Source organism: Eucalyptus grandis, chromosome 3, assembly GCF_016545825.1.
Source record: "Eucalyptus grandis isolate ANBG69807.140 chromosome 3, ASM1654582v1, whole genome shotgun sequence".
In the NCBI taxonomy this organism is placed as follows: Eukaryota; Viridiplantae; Streptophyta; class Magnoliopsida; order Myrtales; family Myrtaceae; genus Eucalyptus; species Eucalyptus grandis.
Genome location: NC_052614.1, coordinates 15,260,670 through 15,283,456, shown reverse-complemented (window position 1 = coordinate 15,283,456; position 22,787 = coordinate 15,260,670). Strand labels below are relative to the sequence as shown.

The 22,787-nt window shown below is 37.7% G+C and overlaps 2 protein-coding genes across 2 annotated transcripts; both read right to left on the bottom strand.

Annotated features, from left to right (window-relative positions):
• Positions 1-450: 450 nt before the first annotated feature.
• Positions 451-1,862, bottom strand: LOC104436632 (probable 2-oxoglutarate-dependent dioxygenase AOP1). Its single transcript, XM_010049469.3, has 3 exons — positions 1,450-1,862; positions 919-1,240; positions 451-814 (listed from the first exon to the last, which is right to left on the bottom strand). Exons 1-3 carry the CDS (start codon positions 1,824-1,826, stop codon positions 572-574), a joined length of 942 nt encoding a protein of 313 aa, XP_010047771.2. The 5' UTR covers positions 1,827-1,862; the 3' UTR covers positions 451-571.
• Positions 1,863-21,725: 19,863 nt separating this feature from the next.
• Positions 21,726-22,605, bottom strand: LOC104439098 (probable 2-oxoglutarate-dependent dioxygenase AOP1.2). Its single transcript, XM_018870030.1, has 2 exons — positions 22,358-22,605; positions 21,726-22,056 (listed from the first exon to the last, which is right to left on the bottom strand). Exons 1-2 carry the CDS (start codon positions 22,603-22,605, stop codon positions 21,726-21,728), a joined length of 579 nt encoding a protein of 192 aa, XP_018725575.1.
• Between the last annotated feature and the right edge of the window lie 182 nt (positions 22,606-22,787).

Genomic DNA, 22,787 nt, shown 5'->3' with positions numbered 1-22,787 from the left:
ACTAAGTTAAAAAGTATATGGCATCGAAAGAGCGTCATTAGGGTGTTAACCTTCCACTAAGCATAATCAAACCCCAAGTCAATCTCTTTGTTTTTATTTCGAAAACAAACCAGTTTCTTTGACATGAGAACTCAAATAGTTCAACCACTAGGGTTTAACTTAGTGACCACTCTTCTCACATGAGAAATGGGAGGTAGAGGGTTCAAATCCTCATATTTTTTGAGAGAGTTAAAGTGGAAACAATTTAGTTTCGGGTGTGGGTTTCAACTTTCAAGCCTTATAAGAAGGTATGATAAAAGTTTGAGAGTAAGAATTAGAATAGGAATAGGGTAGGACTAAAAAAAAAAAAAAAAAAAACAAAACTCAACTAAGTTTATTTTCCCTAAAACTACTTGGGAAGTTCGGCGTTTAATCAATGGCATGTGAATAATTAGAATGACAATCACTCCGTACAAGAACAAACACACTCGAACTTGCAAACAAGGAATTTCCAATATTGCAAATAGTATTCATCGATAGCTCCTTCAATAATAAAAGCAGAGCGTTCCCGAAGTATAATAGTTCGACATGTTCAAACACCACAGTAGGCCTTGAGAGTTGACTCGGCCTCGTGGCCTTGTTCCGTCAGGCTGAATCGGAGCAGACCAACTTCGTCGAAGGGCTTGAAGAGCAAGGGGTGCTGCTCGTCCACCAGCTCGCATGGGCACTCGATCACTCCTCTTATGGCCGAGAACGAGCCGATCGAATACCTCGTCTCATTCCCACTCATCATCACCTGGTGTCTGGGGCAGTGCAGTCGGCCGTTGCTCCATCCCTAGCCAGCAATTCGCTTCAAATTTACAAGTTTCTCGCTCTCCAAACTCATGTGCATTGGAATTACATGCCCTGGCGTCATAGGAGAAGGGAAAGAGCACTCACCAGCAATGACTCTCCAACCATGACCACGAGGGTGGAAGCTGAAGGCGCGACTGCAGACCACCTTCCATCCTTCGTTTGCACCTCCAATCCGTTCACATGATTTTGTTGAAGTATGGTCAAGAAGTTCTTATCACAGTGCGAGCTCGCCCCGACCTGAGGCTCCTGAGTCATCGGCGATTTGTACCTCATGGCTCGGATTGAGTGGTTCAAGGATTTGGTATGCGAGTCAAGATATTTCTCCACGCCTAAGCTTTGAAACACCATCCTGGTGATCAGTGATTCCAACTCGGAGAGCCTCATTGCATATGAAGTCAGCGTTTCACTGCATATACATTTATATTGGTATGTTCAGGAAAAGTACAGTTGTCCAGAAAATAAAGAGCTTTACAGCAAAAGAAGTTTTCGAAACTAACACCAAAAGCAGAACCATAACATCAAAATTTTCTTTCCACAGGTTTTTTTACACAAACATTCGCATTTAAATAGTTATGTAATTTCAAAATATATGTGCAGTATGTTGGTTTCACGTACCAAAATTTTGGATTTCCTTGAGGCCACATGAGATTGGCTAACTTTTGAATGCCTCCAGAGTCCAGCATGCCGGAGATTCCTATTGCTTCATATAGAGACAAATTAGGTAAGTTTGTGATGTAACCGTCGTATGGCTTTCGAGGGTCGACAAAACGGCGCTTCGTCTTGGCCGGAAGATTGAACAAATCTTCCACTTGTCTGAAGACCTCATCGTGAAGCTCGACACTGATCTTATCATATCGAGCCTCGAAACAACCGTACTCTTCAAGTGCTTTGACAACCTCTCTTTGTACTGAATCCCAATCAGCGCTTCCAGGCTTCATGTCATTTTTGCAAAAATCTATCAAGGGAAGCTTTGGAGGTGAGAGAGCGCCCATACCAGTTTTTCCTTTATGGGTTTTCTTTTCGAGATGTCTTTTCATGTGCGTGTTGAAGAATTTAAAGAGGTCAGTAAGGTTGCGTCTTAGGGTTTTCATATAAATATATATAATATGATATAAAATATACCTTTCTATGTCTCCATATCTAATAACGTTGGTGCGTGATTAGGTTGGGTTTGGTCCCATTATTTGTCTTCTTTACCCCACACCGTTTGACGAAGCTTGCATAGTCGCCTTCTGTCTTGGCATGACTTGCCATGTTGAAATAATGAAATGGGAAACAATTGGAATTATCTTATTTTTGGCCGCATTTTATGGAAAGATTAGCACTCTGTCATGCGTTCTCGTGAAGGGAAATAATAATATAGTGCGTATAGCGACGCACGCAGTATCTATCTAGATCTGCATATTTGAAGATCGAAATTGTTTGTGCAACTGCATTAGGTTCGAAATCAATAGGGGGGACGTTGATCTGGTGAGCGTTGGGCGTGCACTTGCAGTCGATATGAAAGTGGGTCACTAATACTTAAAACATCCAGGTGGCAATTCGGATAGAGCATGAAAACTGAACTTGAACAAGACGGGGCAATTTACTTAAAGAAGTCCTAATCTAACTCTACATGACACGACACGAGTTGTATCACTTCTTGTGATGCTTGGGGTTTTAGATGATAGAACCAGTTCACTTACCCAATCAAGGATAGGCGATCCATTGAATTCACGTCAGATCATTATCAGAATAAAGGAGAGAAAGACTCCTCAATACTATACTTCAAGAAATGACGTGGAATTGAAATCGAATTTAGCACCAGACATTTCTTAAGATGCAAGTGCCAATTTTACCATAAAAAATAGTATTTTTTATTTTTATTTTTGTAATTTTACGTGGATATATAATGACAAAAAAATCCAACATCTGGTTGATGATCGATCTAACAAGAAATAACAACCTGTTTCTCATATGAACCCAAAAAGAATTAAAATGTAGAAATAACGCCGACGATAATGAGGCATAAAAGTGGAAATCATGAAAAAAAGGTGGAAATCATGGGCAAGGTTACTTACCTTACATGGAGACATTAAGGAAAAAAGAAAATCCTAAGGTTCCATTTGTTTTGCAGAAAACAAATGATTCATAAAATATTTTTCTTAAAATAATTACTTTTATTGCTCACAAAAATGAATAAAAAGGAAAATGTTTTCCTTGTCAACAAAAATGTTTAGATATAAATTATTGTCCAGAGAAAAAGATTTTTGGTCTAATTATTCAAATGATACAAGCGATCATTTTTAGGAAAATATTTTTCAAAAGATCATTCAATTTCCATACAATAAATGGAGAAATTTTCCCATTGCAGTTCTCTCACATAGCATTTTCCATTTTCAATTTTTCAGACCTCCAAATTTCCTCCGTTGGTGAGTTAAAAATCCTAGATGTTGCGTACATGCAAACTTAACAATATATATATGCGGGTGATGTCCATATTTATTAATTCGTTAATCATAAGAATTAATTGGAGCTTTTTGTAATTAAGTATGAAGGAAAAGCGGGACTTGACAAGGTAATGGAAGGAGTTTTTTTCGTAATTTAGGGCCCATCAAAGAACACAGATTACATCAATTATTGGATAAGCGGGTCCATCCATCACACGCATACGTTCCAGAAATCTCTTCCTTTGAGTCTAATCCTTCCAGAGAGGACACATAAGTAGAATGATTATGGGTGATTAGTTCTCGGTGTTGTCCAGTCTAGTCCCACTTAGGAACCAAGAGCCAGTTCATTTGTGGGACTGAGAATTGGACCGGCTGGTTTTGGAATCTGTTCGATCCAGTTCCGGGGCGGTCCAGTGAATTTGGTGGAGGAGTGAGGGGAGATATTCAATCATTAAGGTTGGGAATGGGCTCCCCATCTCTTAAGAAAGAATAATTAAGAATGCAAAATTTGCATTGAAAATGATACAGCAAGACCAAAGCCTGAAGGAAGGGCATTCGTACAGTAAAATGGAAATGGATAAGAAGCCACGAGGAAAAAACGACTGCTTTAATTGCAGCAAAATTTCCATTTTGCAGAGATCATTCGTACAGTAAATTTGCAAATTTGCATTGCATATGGTACGGCAACAACAAAAGAAGAGAGATGATCCATGTCGAATGTGAGGCTTGAGCGGTCAATTATTAGGTTTACATTTAAGAAATAAAGAATTTTTTTTTGGTCCAGTCTGGGCTGTTCGGTTTCCCTCGGAGAACCAAAAAATTATAGAGACGCTTTTTGGCTCCTATATAATAGTACACCTCACGTGAGCCAACCTTATTTCATTTACATAAGAAACTCTTTCCTCTGAAATTTCTGAAAGTAGTAGAATGCTTTTTCTGCTAGTAGAAAATAATTAAAGAGTACTTTCCTTGGAAGAGAGAAAAGAAAGAAAATTTCTTCATAAACACCCATTTCATTATTATTTTCTTTCACAATACTTGCTTGGCAGAAGTAATCTCATGATCAACAGCCTGAAGCATATATAGCTTCGAGGATCTGCAATTGGTTTAGATACTATAACTTAAACAAGCTGCAAAAAGGGAAAGGAAGGGAAAACTGATAAGTTTCCCAGATACTGAGCAAAGTCTACTCAATTAATTATTAACAACGGTAAAACACACGCCTTAAGACTTGGCTTGCAATTGATTGATGGGGCGAAAGGACACGCAATGGCTCGAAAGCACCCTGATTACAAATTCTGTAAAAGGTATCAATCGCCAAAGCTCCATTTCTGTGCTCTTTGATATTGTAGATGCAGGTGACATCGGCAGCGTCAAAGGGCTTAAAAGCAAAGGGTGTTGGTCGTTCACAAGCTCATTAGGACACTGAATCGTGCCTCCAGTGGAAGATAAGAATCCCATGCAATATCTTGCCTCGTGCCTCCTCATCATTACATGGTGACAAGTGTTGTGTAATCTCCCATTGCTCCATCCCTACAGGCAAAAATGGAAAAAAAAAGGGGAGAGGCTCACAATGATGATGGTCTGTCTCATCACAAGCTAGCATCAATTTTGTTGTATCTGTCATGGCTAAGATTTTACGGAAGTGAACGAATTTAAAGAAATATTGCAGCGAAACAACTTTTGGTGACACAAAGCACTGTGGTCAGATCTTACCAATATGCACTTCTATCACAATAAATAAAGAGAGTAAGGAATAGAAAATTGCACACAAAATATTATAGTAGTTTGGTTTTTGCAAGCCTATGTCTACTCTCTCACGCTACAACCTATTCGCTGGGTTCCACTAAGAAGAACCAATCACAAGCTACAAGATCTAAGTTGTGAATACTCAAGCTCATGTGTACAACTCCTCACACACTTTCGATCTCTAAATAATTACACAATGATGTTCATAGAGACGAATGTATTAGATCAGAAAACACTCTTCAGACTTTGGAATTAAAAGCTTCGATTCTCTTAAGTGCAATTTTTCCTTTTTGCTTCAAGATCCTCCTTTTATACTTCTCCTAGTCCAAGCTAACTATTGGAAAAATCTCCAGGAGGATTATCCAGTGAATTTACCTGTTGACCTAGATCTTGCTAAGAAAATCTGATTGCTTCAAGGTCATCGAGAATAGAGCTTCCCAAAGATTATGCCACTACATAGCAATTTGGGTTTCCATAAGTCGAGTGCTTCATCTTGGAAAGAATGTTTCGTCTCAAGTATATTGTTCCAAGAATGTCGAATCTCCAAGAGATATTTGGAAGACTTTCCTTTTGAAACTCCTTATAAATATGGCGGGAAATCCAACCAATTGCCACTAGCCGTTGCACGAATATATTGCATCCTTTCTAACTATTTGACAAAACACATAGGGAAGAAATTAATTACGCCCACAACTCTGGTTCTAATAAATAACGTTTGATCATATCTCATCAGACTTTCCACCTAAAAATGCTTATTATCATAATCTAAGTCTTTTCTCCGAATAATTTTTGTCAATATTTAAAATCACTTCGGGAAATTTTCTCAACAATCTTTTCCTTTTTTATGATAAAAATTTCCAAGTAGAACTTAACAAAATTTTTTGAAAATATTTAATAATCAAATAGCTCTATTGAAAACAATATTTAAGATCAAGTGCAATATGAATTCTATAATAATTTTGCTGATTTTGTAAAGATAAGTACAAATTCTTCCAGAATATTGAGCTAATCAAAGTGAATAAGATTTGTAAGGAAGTTCTTTACTTTGATTAAGGAGTTCAAGAAAAAGAATAAATTCAAGAAAACTTTATATTTGTATATAGCTCCCCTAAGCAGGATCATAAAAGATCTTCATTTGCATATAGTGTTATGCTTTTCCTGCATTTTCTCTCCCTCTTTGGCATGGAATGCAATTTTTAGAAACAATATCTTGTACATGCTGAGGCAACCACAAATGATATACAATATAGCCCATATAGAATCAAACAACATATGCTTCAAAATATATACCAAGGATCATGATGCATTAGATAAATTTAACTACATTTTTGTCATAACAAAATGATAATGAAAATATGAGATTTGTTAATGACAAAAAGTAAGGGAAACAAAACCACCCGTGGCGGTGGCACCGTTGGTTTGGGCCTAGGTTCCTTTAACGAGATGTATGAAGTTCAAATCCCGCGGTGCCCTCAAGCGTCTTACCCTGAGTCTGTGGTGGTGGGTCCTGCAGCGCTCCCCCAGGCTTTACTCCGCTGCGAAGCAGCACACGGAGGTTTCCTGGGACACCAAAAAAAAAAAAAAAGTAAGGGAAACAAAAAATATACTAACCGGATCATGTACAGGGGCAAATAGGTGATTTTCATTGCTCTTTAGCTCATCTTCACTCACAATCTTCACCTATATATCCCCCTAAGAATAGGTGATTTTGAAAGAATTTAAAGAAATGTTGCAGCGAAACAATTTTTAGTGAGAAAAAGTGTTGTGGCGAGAGAGAGAGAGAGAGAGAGAGAGAGAGAGAGAGAGAGAGAGAGAGAGAGAGAGAGAGAGAGAGAGAGAGAATTGCATACCAAAGATTATAAAGGTTCAGAGCTTTTATAAGCTTGCACTGCACCGTATTAACTAAATTCCACTAATAGCAACCAATAAGGGGTTACAAGATTTGAGCTATAAATTCTCAAGCTTGTGTGTACAACTCCTCACACACTCTCAACCTCTACATAATTACACAATAATGCTCATAGAGACGAATGTATTATCTCAGAAAACACTCTTCAAACTTTGGAACTAAAAGCTTCGATTTCCTTAAGTGCGATTTTTTCTTTCAGCTTCAAGATCTCCTTTTATGCTCCTTCCAGTCCAAGCTAACTGTTGTACAAATCTCCAGGAAGATTATCCAGCCAATCTACCCATTGGCTTAGATCTGTGAAAGCTAGTATGAGCATCTAGAGGGAGTGAATAGGTGTAAAAATAATTTTATGAGATAAGTGTGCAGCACTAATCAACAATAGATTATGAAAAGAAAATTCGTCTTTTGTAAACAAAACGAGTTACGATCAAAGTAAAAAAAGCATAGAGAAGAGAATATGAACACAGAGATTATAGTGGTTCGGCTTAATCCAAGCCTACGTCCACCCTTTCGCACTAACAGCCCATCGGCTGGATTTCACTATCAACAAAAGAGTTGTTACTGAAAAGCTCTTATTTGATTCCACAGTGTAGAGACTCTACAACACTTCCTCAAGGTCTCTCAAAGATATAGACTTTCTTTTGCATATAAGATTTCGCTCAACAGTTTAATTGAAAAAGAACAAGTAGCTTTAGACTTTGGAATTCTTCTATTGCGCACACACTCGAACAACTGGAACGTCTTCCACAGTGTAGAGACTCTACAACACTTCCTCAAGGTCTCTCAAAGATATAGACTTACTTTTGCGTACAAGATTTCGCTCAACAGTTTAATTGAAAAAGAACAAGTAGCTTCAGACTTTGGAATTCTTCTATCGCGCACACACTCGAACAACTGGAACGTCTTCCTTATATACTCCTTTATGTCATCACACCCGTTAGCACTTACTAAAGGAATTCTTCCAATCTACCCGTTGGACAGAATCAATTAGGAAGATCTTTGAGCTATTTAAGGAACATGACGATAACCCATCAATCCTGCTTGCCCATACAATCAGGATCTAGGTTTCCATAAGTAGAACCTTCAAAGTATACTTCGCCAATCAACGAATCCATAATCCTTGAATCAATCTTGATCTGAATAATAGATTCCGGCATGCCATATCCAGCCAAGAGATCTTCTCCAGTCGATAAAGTCAAATCCTTAACGAAACATCCAGATATGGATAAGTCTTCTTCGATGGTCTAGAATCTGTCAATGAGGATAGACTTTGAGTCTTGAGTCTGGTAGTCCGGAGTCTTCAGACTTTGATGGAAGAGTCTGCAAGTCTTCAGACTAGACTGATGGAAACGTTTTGTCAGCTTCAAAATACTCAAGGAAGTTTTCTCCAACAATTTCCCCATTTTTGATGGTGACAAAACTTTCCTGCAGATTTGGATAATTTTGTCCTGCAAAACATTACTCAAGCAAATATGGATATCTTACAAAGATAAATGGCTTAGTAAAAATAACACTAGAATCTGCATCCATAGAAAATATGTTAGTCTTGTAAATGAACAAAGCCACGAGATATCAATATTACTTAAGATAAACAAATGTTCCAATAGTCAAATCCAAATCCAGTTAAAATCTAAACAGCCAAACACAAAAGTCAAGTCAATCAAATATAATCGACACAAAAGTAGTTCAAAGTTAAAAATCAAATCTGCACCACATCTCTCCCCCTTTTTGTCATCATTAAAAAGGTAGAGATGAAAAGAGAATGGAATTAAGATTGCTTGGGAACACGAACAAGCTGGAAATCTCCCATTGACTGGACAATCCCTTCCAGCTTTTTCAAATCCTCCTTCAGTTGCACCACATCTTCACCCTTAGCATTTGCTTGAACTTGAAGAGTAAGGGCATGGATTTGATCATGCAAAGAAACTGAAGAGGTTTGTCCTGCATTCTGCAAGTTCTGTACTTCGCATCCCAGAGCATATATTTGACCCCGCATCTCCAAGAGAACATCAAGAATTCTGCGAAAATCTACTGAATTATCAGTCTGAGTACTGACCTCTGCATGATCATACAGAGTATAGACAGATGATGGCAGATCAGCATGGTCACGCAAATTGGGCGACGAAACTTCATGTCCCTCCTTAGGAAATTGAGAGGCATAGATGTCCTCTGGATCTGCTAGAGAACGACTTATTCCTTCACTGGTGATAGGGAATGAGGACGTTCCTCTTTTCTCAGGATCTCCCCCTGTTTCCATGCCTTCAAGTGGAGAAAAGTGTTCATCATGCTCTGCTTCCGCTTGATCTCCTCTCTCCTCTTCTTCTTCTTCCTCAATTCTTTCCTCTGCTTCTCTCTCCTCTACTTCTTTTTCCAAAACTTCTTTCTCTCTAGTCCTCTGTTCTGTCTCATCCGTGTCTTTTTCTTGTCTCTCCATCAATTATGGAACAAAATGGCTCAAGTTCTTCAATGCCATCGCAGAAATGGTGATATCATCTTCATCCTCTTCATCCTTAATGATGAGAGCTCTTCTTTTCTTGGATGGAGCAACCATGGGCTCCTTCCCTTTCCTCTTTGCAGCCGAAGAGATTTGATGAGTCTTGACAGGGGTCTTCTTCTTGAATTGTTCCAATGCCTTGTTGAGTTCCTTCAGACGCATTTTAGAGACCATTTTTAGTCCCACCACCATTTGATCGCATGTTCGAACACAGAAAATTTGGGGAGGCTGAACGTTCAAATGTCTGAATAACTTAGTCACAAGAGTTGGATAAGGAAGTTGACCCTTGTCCTTCACCACTGCTCTGTACATGTGGAACATAATAGTGTGTGGAAGAGAGAACTTTTTCCCAGCATTGATGGCATACATCAGCTTTGCCTCTGAGTTTGAAACGTTGGTCTTTAAAGTAGATTTTGGTCTGAGGCAGTTAATCACAATCTTGTGAAGCAAGATGTTGGTCGCATTCATCCTCAAATAGGAAATCTTCCCTTCCGTCCTTCTATCCTGAACAAGTTCCAATGTTGCACGAGCAATAGACACACTGATAGGTTGATATCTCCCTCTTTCAACCCCAATCACATCAGCCAATGTATTCATGTCAACCACATAGTCCTGATCTCGAACATTAAAAGAGAACCTATTCGCATCTAAGAAACTGAGATTTGAATAAAAATAAGCAGTAAGTTCAGCATGAGCTTTTGTAGTTTCAGAACAAAATTGTTTGAGTTGAAGAAGACTGAATTTTTCCCGTAGATTGACATTCATAGAGTCAAGAAAGTCAAAGTCCACACTTCTAGGGTTTATCACCTCACGCTTCAGCAACTTAGAGTACAATTGCTTGTGTTCCTCTGATAAAAATAAATCCATCCTTTTGCTTCAAATTTTTGTTGCAACACCCATTCTAGGTTTAAATTGATTGTACATCCTATCATCGTCATTCCCATCTAGTTGACTCAGCCCTCCAACACGTGGATCGCTTGGGATATTTGCCAATGCCTCTTCCGCCGACCTAGTAGGGGCAATTCCCAATCGTTCCATTGTGCGTAAAAAGAAAGTTTCATTTCTATATCATTTGTCTTTCAGAAATTCATCAATGTACTTCCATGGAGTACCACCCCTCTTCAAAGCACGATAAAGTTTGTACGTAAAAGCGGGCTTAAGAGTTCTTATGGGTTCTGTGGCTTCGATGATTTCTTCCTCTTCTTGATGTTCAACATCCCGGGGTCTAGATGGAGGAGATGGATGCCGCTGAGAATGTTGTGGGCTCTGCTGCTGTCTAGGAAATTCTTCTTTCTTGGTGAGATCAAAGTGCGTAGACCCCTCACGCATTTGCTGTGGTCCCCTGTTCACGATCCTCGAAGACTTTCTTTGAAACGACATCTTTCACAGTCTTTGAGAGATTCCAAGCTTGTTTCCCAAGAAAGATGAAATTTTTTCGAGAATTAAACAAGAGAAGAAGACAGAAATGGAAATCTATGCTCTCTTAGGGTTTTTGTGAGTAAAACGAAGAAGAACCGACAGTATATAAGGTAGTTGAAGCGAGGCATATGGAACGTCGTAAAAAGGAAATATAAATATGCCTTTTTGAAAAATAACTACCTTTTTCAAAAAATTAGATAACTGTCATTTTAAATAACTTCTTTTTCGAAAAATATTGCATTAATCACGAAAAAATTAGGAAAATAACACCAATCAATTTTGGATAGAAGATCGTACCTTTTCAAGATTTGATCCGAGAAATAAATTTCTAAAATAGAAATAACTTACAGTCGTAGAGACTTGATTGTCTGAGTTTGAGAGACTTTAGACTTTCAGTCCTGAGTTTGAACATCTTCAGACTTTAAGATATTGAGACTGGAACGAATAACTTCAAATTGAATTTTCTTCAAAGGCTTTGTAAATATATCCGTTAGTTGATTCTTTGAGTTGATAAACTGAATTGAAACTTCTCTATTTTGAACATAATCTCTAATGAAATGATGTCGAATCTCTAAATGTTTTGCTCTTGAGTGAAGAATCGGATTCTTGGTGAGGTTGATTGCGCTGGTGTTGTCACATTTGATTTGAGTGCATGAATATTCAATTCCAAAGTCTCTTAACTGTTGTTTTTTCCATAGAATTTGTGAACAACAACTTCCAAGAGCTACATACTTTGCTTCTGCTATAGGAAGAGCTACTGTACTTTGCTTCCTTGAAAACCAAGATACTGTCCTGCTTCCAAGTAGTTGACAGGTGTCTGAGGTGCTCTTTCTATCAACTCTGCATCCGGCTAGGTCTGCGTCTGAGTATCAAAGAAGAGTAAAGTCTCATTCTTTAGGATACCAGAGACCCAAATTTGAAGTTGAGGCAATGTTTTTGATAATACGCTTTGCAGCACTTAAATGAGATTCTTTAGGGTCTGATTGAAATCTGGCACACATACAAACACTAAATAATATGTTAGGTCTAGAAGCAGTTAGATAAAGAAGTGAACCAATAATACTCCTGTATAGCTTCTGGTCAACTTTCTTCCCTTCTTCATCTTTGTCCATCTTCAAAGAACTTGACATTGGTATATCAGTCTTTTTGCAATTTTCTAGTCCGGAATTTTTGACAAGTTCTTTAGCATATTTTTCTTGATGGATAAAGATTCATTCCTTATGTTGTTTCACTTGAAGCCCAAGAAAGAAGGTTAACTCACCCATCATGCTCATTTCAAACTCATCCTGCATAGACTTAGAAAATTTCTTGCACATAATTTCATTAGAAGATCCAAAAATAATATCATCAACATAAATTTGAACAAGTAGAAAACTTTTGTTTTCTCTTTTGATAAACAATGTAGTATCTACTTTACCTTTAACAAAACCGTTTTGAATTAAGAACTTACTTAGTCTGTCGTACCAAGCTCGAGGTGCTTGCTTTAAACCATATAAAGCCTTTTTCAGTGTGAATACAGAGTCTAGTTTTCTTGGATCTTCAAAACCGGGTGGTTGTTCCACATAGACTTCTTCTTGGATAAATCCATTTAGGAAAGCACTTTTGACGTCCATTTGGAATAACCTGAAATTCTTATGACAAGCAAAAGTAAGTAATAATCTAATTGCTTCTAACCTTGCTGCTTTTGGTGCGTAAGTCTCATCATAGTCTATCCCTTCTTCTTGCGTATATCCCTTGGCCACGAGTCTTGCTTTGTTTCTTACGACCTTTCCTTTCTTGTTCATCTTGTTTCTGAAAACCCATTTAGCTCCAATGATAGACTTACCTTTCGGTTTAGGAGTCAATTCCCAGACATCATTAATGCTGAATTGCCTGAGTTCTTCTTGCATAGCTTCAATCCAGCTTTCATCAGTTAAAATTTCTTATATGCTTTTGGGTTCTATTTCAGAAATAAGAGCCACAACACTAGACTCTTCTTGCCTTTTGGATCTTGTGCGAATTCCTTCATTAATATCGCCAATAATGAGATCTTTGGGATGACTCGACTTATGCTTCTAGTTGCTGGTTAGTTTGTCAGACCGTTGATCATTTTTCTTATTTGAATCTTTGACAATCATTTGTTGCTGGTCTTCTAAAGTCTGAGCTATTTATGAAGATTTAGACTTTGTAGAGTCTGGAGCAGATTCAGATTCTTCAGGTTGAGTCTGAATTGATTGGTTTTGCATAAAGTTTTGAAATTTGACGTTCATTGATTCCTCTACAGATTGAGTCTTCTTATTGTAAACTCTGTAAGTTTTGCTTGTGATAGAATATTCAAGGAAGATGCATTCGTTTGATTTTTCTTCAAACTTACCAACTCGATCATTTGCATTTTTCAATATAAAACATTTGCATCCAAACACATGAAAATACAAAACAAGGGGCTTCTATCCTTTGAATAACTTGTACGGAGTTTTCTCCAGAATAGGCCTTAGAAAGACTCTATTAATAATCTAACATGCTGTAGAAACAGCTTTAGCCCAAAAACATGAAGAGATGTTACTTTCAATTAAAAGAGTTCTAGCCATTTCTTGAAGCGATCTATTCTTTCTTTCCACGACTCCATTTTGCTTTGAAGTATATGGAGAAGAGAACACATGCTGAAAACCAGATCCATCACAAAATTTTGTAAAGTCTTGATTTTCTAATTCACTTCCATGGTCTATTCGTATACTCGAAATAACATACCCTTTCTCATTTTGGACATTTTTAGCAAACTTTGTAAAATAAGAAAATGTTTCAGACTTACTTGCCAGGAAATATACTCAAGTGAATCATGAATAATCATCCACAATCACTAAACAGTATTTCTTACCTCCAATGCTCTAAGTTCTGGTTGGTCCAAAGAGATCCATATGTAAGAGCTGCAGTATACGATTAGTGGAAACTTGATTTATTGGTTTGAATGAGTTTCTTACCTGTTTTCCCAACACACATGGTGTGCATAGATCAGACTTTTGGTATGACAAATTGGGTAGACCACAAATAAGCTTTTTTGTTGAAATTTTGGCTATTTGCTTCATGTTGATATGTCCAAGTTTCCTGTGCCATAAGTTTGCTTCTTCTTGAATTGAGATTAGACATTGGGTTTCATCTGATTTGACATTCAAGAGGTAGATATTTCCATGTCTTCGACCCGTGAAAGACTGAGAGGAGTTTTTACTGGTTCCTAAACACATTCTCTCTTGAAAATTGATTTTGAAACCGGTGTCGCACAGCTGACTAATACTAAACAAATTGTAGTTGAGTCCTTCCACTAAGGAAACATTACTGATCGTGAAGCTTCCAATCTTTATAGTTCCGTATCCGACAATTCTTCCTTTGTTGTTTCCTCCAAATGAAACATTTCCACCATTAACTTGAACAAGCTTTATGAAGCAATTTGAATCTCCTGTCATATGCCTTGAGCATCAATTATCCAGGTACCATTTAATCTTTTTCTTGATAGTGACTTGCATTTAGAAAAGAGACTCAAGCTTTCTTTGGTACCCATATTTTCTTGGGTCCATTGGTATTAGTGTAATATACAGTCTTTGCCCATACCTTCTTAACAGGTTTCCAAACCATATGACATTCTTTCTCAAAATGGTCGAGCTATTGCACTTGGAACATCTAAAAACCTTTGCGACCTCGGTTTTACAAAAACATTTTGGAAATGATTTTTGTAAGCATCTCTTGTAGGTCTTTGCTTAATTCTTTCCTTTACTTTAGGAAATCAATTAGAGGAATGGTTTCAGCAGTCATTCCTAAACTTGATTTGTTGAAGTAAGGTTTTTGTGCTGAAATTTTTTTTTTCAAGTTTCTCAGATCCTATTGGAAAATCTTTTAGAAATATTTGAGATGTCATTTTTCAAGAATGCATTTTCTTTTGAAAGATTGTCTGTATTTTCTTTCAAAGTAGTAACACTTTTGTCTAGACTTATGACATTTTCTTTCCAAACATTTTCGTATTGCTTTAGTGCAGAATTTTCTCTTTTAAGTTTGGAAATCCTTTTAAGAGAAGTTTTGAGACTAAGACACAATTCTTCAATGTATCTAGAGACTTTAGTAGGGATTTTCAAATTACTTACCTCAATTTCACTATCTGAATCTAAGTCTGATTGTGCCATTAGACAAATATTGGCATAATCATCATCACTTTCTTCACATTCTATATCACTCCAAGTTTCTGCTTTGAGTGCCTTTCGATATTTCTCAGCTTTTCCTTTCTTTTTCCTCAGAAGGGGACAGTTGGGTCTGATATGTCCATTTTTCTTACATTCAAAACAGACTACATCTCTATTGGATTCATCATCATCAACAGACTTAGTCTATTGCTTTTGAAAACTTTGTTTCTTTGGATTGAATCTTCTCCCCTCTCTGTTTAGCTTTCTGAATCTTCTTATCATGAGAGCAAGCTCCTCATCATCCATATCGTCTTCAGAATCCGTGGCATCAAAATCATCATTAGATTTTAATGCAATGGATTTCTTACCTTTAGGATCTTCATCTTCATTGATTCACTCCACTTCATAAGACTGAAGAGTCCCAACCAATTCATCGACATAAAGTGGCATAATTCTTTGTGTCTCGCTTATTGAGGTCTTTATGTGATTCAAATCCTTGGAGAGTACATGCAGTAGCTTGTTTACTTTCATGGGATCATAAATTGGTTGACCTTGATTTTCAAGACCATTCACGATTTTTATAAAACGACTAAACATGTCAGTGATAGATTCTCCTGATTTCATTTTGAATGCTTCTTATTGATCGAGCATAATGTTGATTCTGGTTTCTTTCACTCGATCAGTTCCTTCATATGTGATGTGTAATCTATCCCAAACTTCTTTAGCTATATCACCAGAAGATATTCTGTTATATTCAGAGAGTGATAATGCACAATATAAAGAATAAATTGCTTTTGCATCAAGAGCTTGTCTCTTGGTTATCTCTTCTTGAGTCATTTTGCTAGACTCAATGGCTTCTTTTCCTCTTTTTGAGATAGATGCAGCTTTAGGAATGATTCCTTTGTCTACTACATCCCATTCTAGAGGATCCTTTGATCTTAGAAATGTCTTCATCTTGTTTTTCCATATGTTGTATTCCTTTCTATCAAAATAAGGCGGTCTGGTATTGCTTTGCCCTCCAACCAGTCTTGGAGCCAACATACTAGCCATGGATCTTTAACTCTGAAGTAAAACACTTCAACTTAAGTGAGTACACATGCTCTGATACCAATTGTGAAAGTTAGTATAAGCACATAGAGGGGGGTGAATATGTATAAAAACAATTTTACGAGATAAATGTTCAGCACTAATCAACAGTAGATTATGAAAAGGAAATTCGTCTTTTGTAAACAAAACGAGTTACGATCAAAGTAAAAGAGCGTAGAGAAGAGAATATGAACACAGAGATTATAGTGGTTCTGCTTAATCCAAGCCTACGTCCACTCTTCCGCACTAACAACCCACCAGTTGGATTTCACTATCAACAAAAGAGTTGTTACAGAAAAGCTCTTCCTTGATTCCACAGTATAGAGACTCTACTACACTTCTTCAAGGTCTCTCAAAGATATAGACTCTCTTTTGCGTACAAGATTTCGCTCAACAGTTTAATTGACAAAGAACAAGGAGCTTTAGACTTTGGAACGTCTTCCTTATATACTCCTTTATGCCATCACACCCGTTGGCACTTACCAAAGGAATTCTTCCAATCTACCCATTGGACAGAATCAATTAGGAAGATCTTCGAGCTATTTAAGGAACATGACGATAGCCCATAAATCCTGCTCGCCCATACAATCAGGATCTAGGTTTCCATAAGTAGAACCTTCAAAGTATACGTCGCCAATCAACGGATTCATAATCCCTAAATCAATCTTGATCTGAATAATGGATTCCGGCATGTTATATCCAGCCAAGAGATATTCTCCAGTCGATAAAGTCAAATCCTTAACGAAACATCCAGATCTGGATAAGTCTTCTTCGGCGGTCTAAAATCTATCAATGATGATAGACTTTGAGTCTTGAGTCTGGCAATCCGGAGTCTTCAGACTTTGATGGAAGAGTCTGCAAGTCTTCAGACTAGACTGATGGAAACGTTTTGTCAGCTTCAAAACACTCAAGGAAGTTTTCTCCAACAAGATCTTGCTAAGAAAATTTGATAGCTTCAAGGTTGTTGAGGATAGAGCTTCCCAAAGAGTTTGCCGCCCATACAGCAATTTGGGTTTCCATAAGTCGATTGCTTCATCTTGGAAATAATGTTTCACCTCAAGTATACCATTCTAGGAAAGTTGAATTATCAAGAGATATTTGAAAGACTTTCTTTTTGGAACTCCCTAAAAATATGGGAGGAAATCCAACCAATTGCCACTAGCCGTTGCACAAGTGTATTGCATCCTTTCTAATCATTTGACATGACACATAGGGAAGGAATTAATTACGCCACAAATTTGGTTCTAATTGATAAGATTTGATTATATCTGTTGACACCCGAAATTTTTGTCGACGTTTTAAACATTGATTTTGCAAAAAAAAAATAAAAAATAAAAAAAAAGTAAAGTAAAGAAAAAGAAGAAGAAAGAAAACAGAGAAAATGGGAATAAAAAAAAGAGATAAAGGGGAATCAGTTTTTGGACGCTGGGAGCTGGAAGCTCTCGTGGGCGGAATCGGTTTTGGGATCTCGGCAAAATGGCCAAAACGGTTTCTTTCTCGGGGGACTCTTGCTCGGAAAAAAAGCACTCTCTCTCTACTCTCGGGAGGCTTGCTCTCAGAGGGGAGGCCATTTTTCTGGAGATCTACTTTCTCTCACTATAAGACTCTCTCTCTAAAAATCTCTCTGGAACTGGCTCGAGTTATTTTCTCTCGGAGGGGAAGGCAATAGCTTCACGGATTTTTTCTGTTCGATCATTCTTTGACCCCATCAACAAAAAGCGAAGAAGAAAATTCTCCACGATTTCTCTCTCTCCCAGGATGTTACGGGTGAACTTCGCAAATCGTGCAGAAATTCTCCATTCATGGACTCTTCGTGGATTTAGTCCACTCAATCCTTCGATAGAGGCAACGGATTTCGTTTTTTTTTATCGAAGGGAATAATCGAGATCTTCACGAGTTTCGTTGCACAATCCAAGGAGATTATCCACAACTGAAATCGAGAACAAGCTGAGATTCTGGATTCGGCTAAGTCTTCTCAATCTCTACTCGTATACTTGGTGTGCTTGGACTCGATTACATCAGATTTTGTTGACGTCGATCTCTTCAATTTCGTTGATTAGCGTCCGTTGATGAGTCTCGTAAGTCAAAAATCGGAGATCGACGTCGAATGAAGTCCCGAGCAAAGTCCAATCGTTTCTTCATCAGGCGATCAGTATTTTCAGCAAAGTCCAGCGACTACGATGCACCGATGTGTTCATCTCTAAGTGTTGATCTAGAAAAAGGATTAGAGAAGAGTGATCATGATCTGCGAAAGTCATAAATCAGAGCTTGAAGATCGGTGCTGAATAGCTCTTATACCAGAATCTAACTCGGTGTTCTTCACGTTCCGTAGTCCTCGAAGCAAAATCAAAGCTAAGCGCTCCATTTCCTTTTTCTGTTTTGATTACAGAACCAAATAAAATTCGACTCTCCGCTGATTTCAATATTTTTTTTTTTTATGTTAAATAGCAGTTTCGTCATTGCTAAATGAAGAGATCTTCGAAGGCATGTTCTTCGCCGATTCAATCAAGGTAAGTGCTTGAAACTCCTTTTAATAGCATCCGATGAGGCGAGAGCTTCTCGTGTCGAAATGCATTCTCGACAACGAAGGTTCGGGGCCAGGATGCATTGCGAATCTGATTAGAATCAATACTTGATTGATTTAGAGTTGATTACATTTAGATCTTTTGGTTCTATGATTTTTGAACTTGGATGAGAACTGTTCTGCAACCTCGGATTCCTGACAGACCTCTTTGTGCGTATGCCCAGAATTGAGTTAGTATATGTGATTTTTGGTGCTCGATGTCTTCATGAAAGTCAAAGATGGTTTGATTAGCTTTCTAACGAGCTATAGCACGTCTCGATCCGATATCATTAGCTATCTGAAATATTCTTCGAAAATTAGGAGATGATTCTGGAAAACTGATATATTGTAGTTTACTGTTATGCATTGTTCGACCTTGACTGTTTTCCTGATTTTCTACTGAATTTTGTACTTGAATTCATAGATCGGTGTCTCATGAAAAGTTGCTTGAAATGTCCTTGGCTACAACATATAATTTTTTCAGAATTTTTTGGAGTTGATTTGATTAGGAAAATGCTCATTAAATCGTCCTTAGTGTGGACTGTCTTGCCTGCTTCGTTTCCCTTGAATACATGTGTTGAGCGAATTCAATGGTGCATGTGTTTGAATAAGTGATCTTTAGTTGGTTTACTCATTGGTTTGGATTGATTAAGAATCAAGACCATATGGTCTAAATGCATGTCAATTATGCTTCACATGTGATTGTCAGATAAATGACTTAGGTGCGATGCAGGATAATGTAAGTGCCTTTGGGATGCCACATAGAACTTGACTTAGGGATTTCATGACTTTAGTCACAATTTGTGAGCATAAAAAATGTCTTGCTTTTGATTGTTTTGATACGTGATGATTGTTTCTTTCATTTGTATGCATCTAATCATCCAGATTTCCTAGATTAGGTTTAGAATATGATCCTAAAAGTGGAGAATAAGTGAAGATGGTGGAGGTCGATGTCCACTCCGACCGTTATTCTGTAATATTCGTTTCTCTCCCGACATATGTCTCGGGTTCATTGTGTTGTATAAAACCCGACGAGTTGCGGGTTTTCCTTTTTTCCCTCTTTTTTCTTAATTGTGTTTTCTCTTTTATTTTATTTTTTAGAATTGCATGATTAGGTTTAACTGCTTTTCTTGATTGTTTACTTCATGTCTTGCAATTTCATATTCATTGTTTGTTTTACTTTCATTTCTTAGGAATATAATAGAATGAAAGTAATCAATCACGCGTGATCACTTAGTCTAGAAATAACAATCCTGAAAATGTAAAAAGAAAGGCATGGACATGTTAGGAAAAACACAACATACTGTTTAGGTACCGAAAGGGCGCTAATAGCAATATTAGCGTAACCCAAGTCCCCGAACCTAGATATCTGGTTGCGTAGGAATCGAGGGAACACTCCCGACCCTCGATTGGGTTTCTAGCCGACCCCAAAAGTTGAGGCTAGTGGCAACTCCTGTATATTTTTAGGTTGTTAAATACCTAGATCGTATAAATAAATCCGCTGTCACGCGGGGTACGAGTTTGGGAGAGCTCGTGATCTCGTGAGGAAACTCTTGTGATCAAGTATCCCTAAACCCGACCTTTCCCATCCTTGGACACTTTTCGAGGAGGCGGCGAGATCGGGTCGTGACAATATTCCATCAGACTTTCCACTTGAAAATTACTTATCATCATAATCAAAGTCTTTGTTCCGAATAAGTTTTGTCAATCTTCAAAATCACTTTGGGAAATTTCCTCAATAATCTCCCCCTTTTTGATGATAATAAAACTTTCCAAGTAGAACTTAACAAAAGATTTTGAAGAGTTTTAATAATCAAATAGCTCCATTAAAAGCAAGATTTTAGATAAGGCGCAATGTGAATTTTATAGGAATTTTGCTGATTTTGTAAAGATAAGTACAAAATTCTTCCATAATATTAAGCTAATAAGAGTAAATAAGATTTGTAATGAAATTCTTTGCTCTGTTTAAGGAAGTTCAAGAAAAGAATAAATTCAAGAAAACTTCTAGTTTTTATATAACTCCCCCTGAGCAAGATCACAAAAGATCTTCATCTGCATAGAGTGTTATGCTTTCCTACATTTTCTCCCCCTTTTTCTATCCCTGAGTAGGATCACAAAAGATCTTCAACCTATTGGCTGGATTCCACTAAGAAGAGTCGATTGGGGGTTACAAGATTCGAGTTGTGAATACTCAAGCTCGTGTGTACAACTCCTCACACACTCTCAACCTCTAAATGATTACACAATGATGCTCATAAAAACGAATGTATATATCAGAAAACACTCTTCAGATTTTGGAATTAAAAGTTTCGATCCTCTTAAGTGCAATTTTTCCTTTCAGCTTCACGATCTCCTTTTATACTCCTTCTAGTCCTAACTAACCGTTGGACAAATCCTAGGTGGATTATCCAGTCAATCTACTTCTTGGCTTGGATCTTGCTAAGAAGATCAGATTGCTTCAAGGTCGTCGAGGACGGAGCTTCCCAAAGATTCTACAATTCATATAGCAGTTTGGCTTTCCATAAGTCGTGTGTTTGATCTTGGAAAGAATGTTTCACCTCAAGTATACTGTTTCAAGAAAGTTGAATCTCTAAGAGATATTTAGAAGACTTTCCTTTCGGAACTCCTTATAAATATGGGAAAAAATCCAAACAATTGCCCCTACTATATTGTATCCTTCCTAGCTGTTTGACAAAACACATAAGGAATGAATTAATTACTTCACAACTCTAGTTCTGATTGATAATGTCTGATTACATCCCATCAGACTTTCTACTTGAAAAATACTTATCATCATAATCAAAGTCTTTACTCCGGATAAGTTTTGCAATTTTCAAAATTACTTTGCGAAATTTCCTCAACAGTATCAATATGCATTCAACCATACACGAATCTATGTTTCACACGTGAACCGGTCCATAAAATTTTTACATAGAAATCAGCTTTAATGTCGTAATTCTAGCTGTTGCTAGACACGATGATCAATACTAGAAATATAAACAATAATTTACAGTTGATGTGTTAAGTCATGTGCCTGAATTCTTTTTCGATGCTTAACCTACTTTTTGACCGAATTTGAGAGAGAGAGGGGGGGGACTCACGTAAAATGACTCCCCAGCAAGGACAATGAAAGATGAAGCTGAAGAAGGGGCGACCTCAATCCAACGTCCATCCTTACTCTGCACTTCCAATCCGTTACATGATTTTGGTGAAGCATGGCCACGGAGTTTGGGTCTCGATGGCAAAGAGCCCTGGGCTTCTTGGACTCCTCGGTCCCAGGAGTTGCGTATCTCACGACGCGGAAATTGTATCTGACCGACTTGACTAGCGATTCAACGTATTTTTCTACGCTCAGGCTTCCCAAAACCAGCTTCTTCATCAGTGAATCCAACTCCGAAACCCTCGTGACATACGTATTCATTGTCTCACTGCATGGTCATAAAAAGCGCACACGCCGAAACAACAATTTCCCCTTGCATCAAAGTAAATGAAATTCAAATTCGTGTCATTCGCGATCCATTTGATAGATCTCTTAACACTTCATTAATTAGAACTGATAATACAATTACCAGTAATAAAAAAGAAGAAAAATGATTACCAAAATCTTGTGTTTCCCTCCAGCCACATGAGATCTGCTAATCCTTCGATGGAGCACGAGTTGGGGGTGTAGTTCATTGCAAACGTCTCGTAAAGAGGCGAATGAGGAAGATTCCAAGGTAGCCGTAATACGGCTTATCCGGGACGTTGAACCAGTGCTTCACATCGGTTGGGAGCTCGAGCAATACCTCCAATTCTTGGAATGCATCATTATGAAGCTCCAAGGTCATCTTATCAGTCAAGGCTTCGAAGCAACCTAATTCTTCAAGGGCTTCTCGAACTTGACTTTGCAAGGAGTCCCATCGACCTGTCCTTGGCTTTGAGCCATCTAATTCGGAAAGACCTATAAGGGGAAGCTTCGGTGTTGAAATAGAGCCCATGATCAATTTGTCCTTCTTTCTGAGTACTTTTTCTAAACGTTTTCTCCTATTCTTTTATGAAGGTTCTCTGCTGGAGTTATAGGGCTTGGCATCCTCGAAGTAGCCATGGTAGCAATTTGAAAGCTACAATCTTTCCATGAAGAGTCGATTATTTTCCTTGTTTCCCCCTCTTTTAGTGGTTT

Excerpts from the sequence above, each read along its gene's own strand:
- LOC104436632 (XM_010049469.3), bottom strand. The coding sequence starts at position 1,826 with ATGGGCGCTCTCTCACCTCCAAAGCTTCCCTTGATAGATTTTTGCAAA. Across the intron at positions 1,241-1,449 it reads CAAGGAAATCCAAAATTTTG|TGAAACGCTGACTTCATATG; the intron begins GTACGTGAAACC and ends ATGTATATGCAG. Across the intron at positions 815-918 it reads TGGTTGGAGAGTCATTGCTG|GGATGGAGCAACGGCCGACT; the intron begins GTGAGTGCTCTT and ends ATTGCTGGCTAG.
- LOC104439098 (XM_018870030.1), bottom strand. The coding sequence starts at position 22,605 with ATGGGCTCTATTTCAACACCGAAGCTTCCCCTTATAGGTCTTTCCGAA. Across the intron at positions 22,057-22,357 it reads TTCAACGTCCCGGATAAGCC|TGAGACAATGAATACGTATG; the intron begins GTATTACGGCTA and ends ATGACCATGCAG.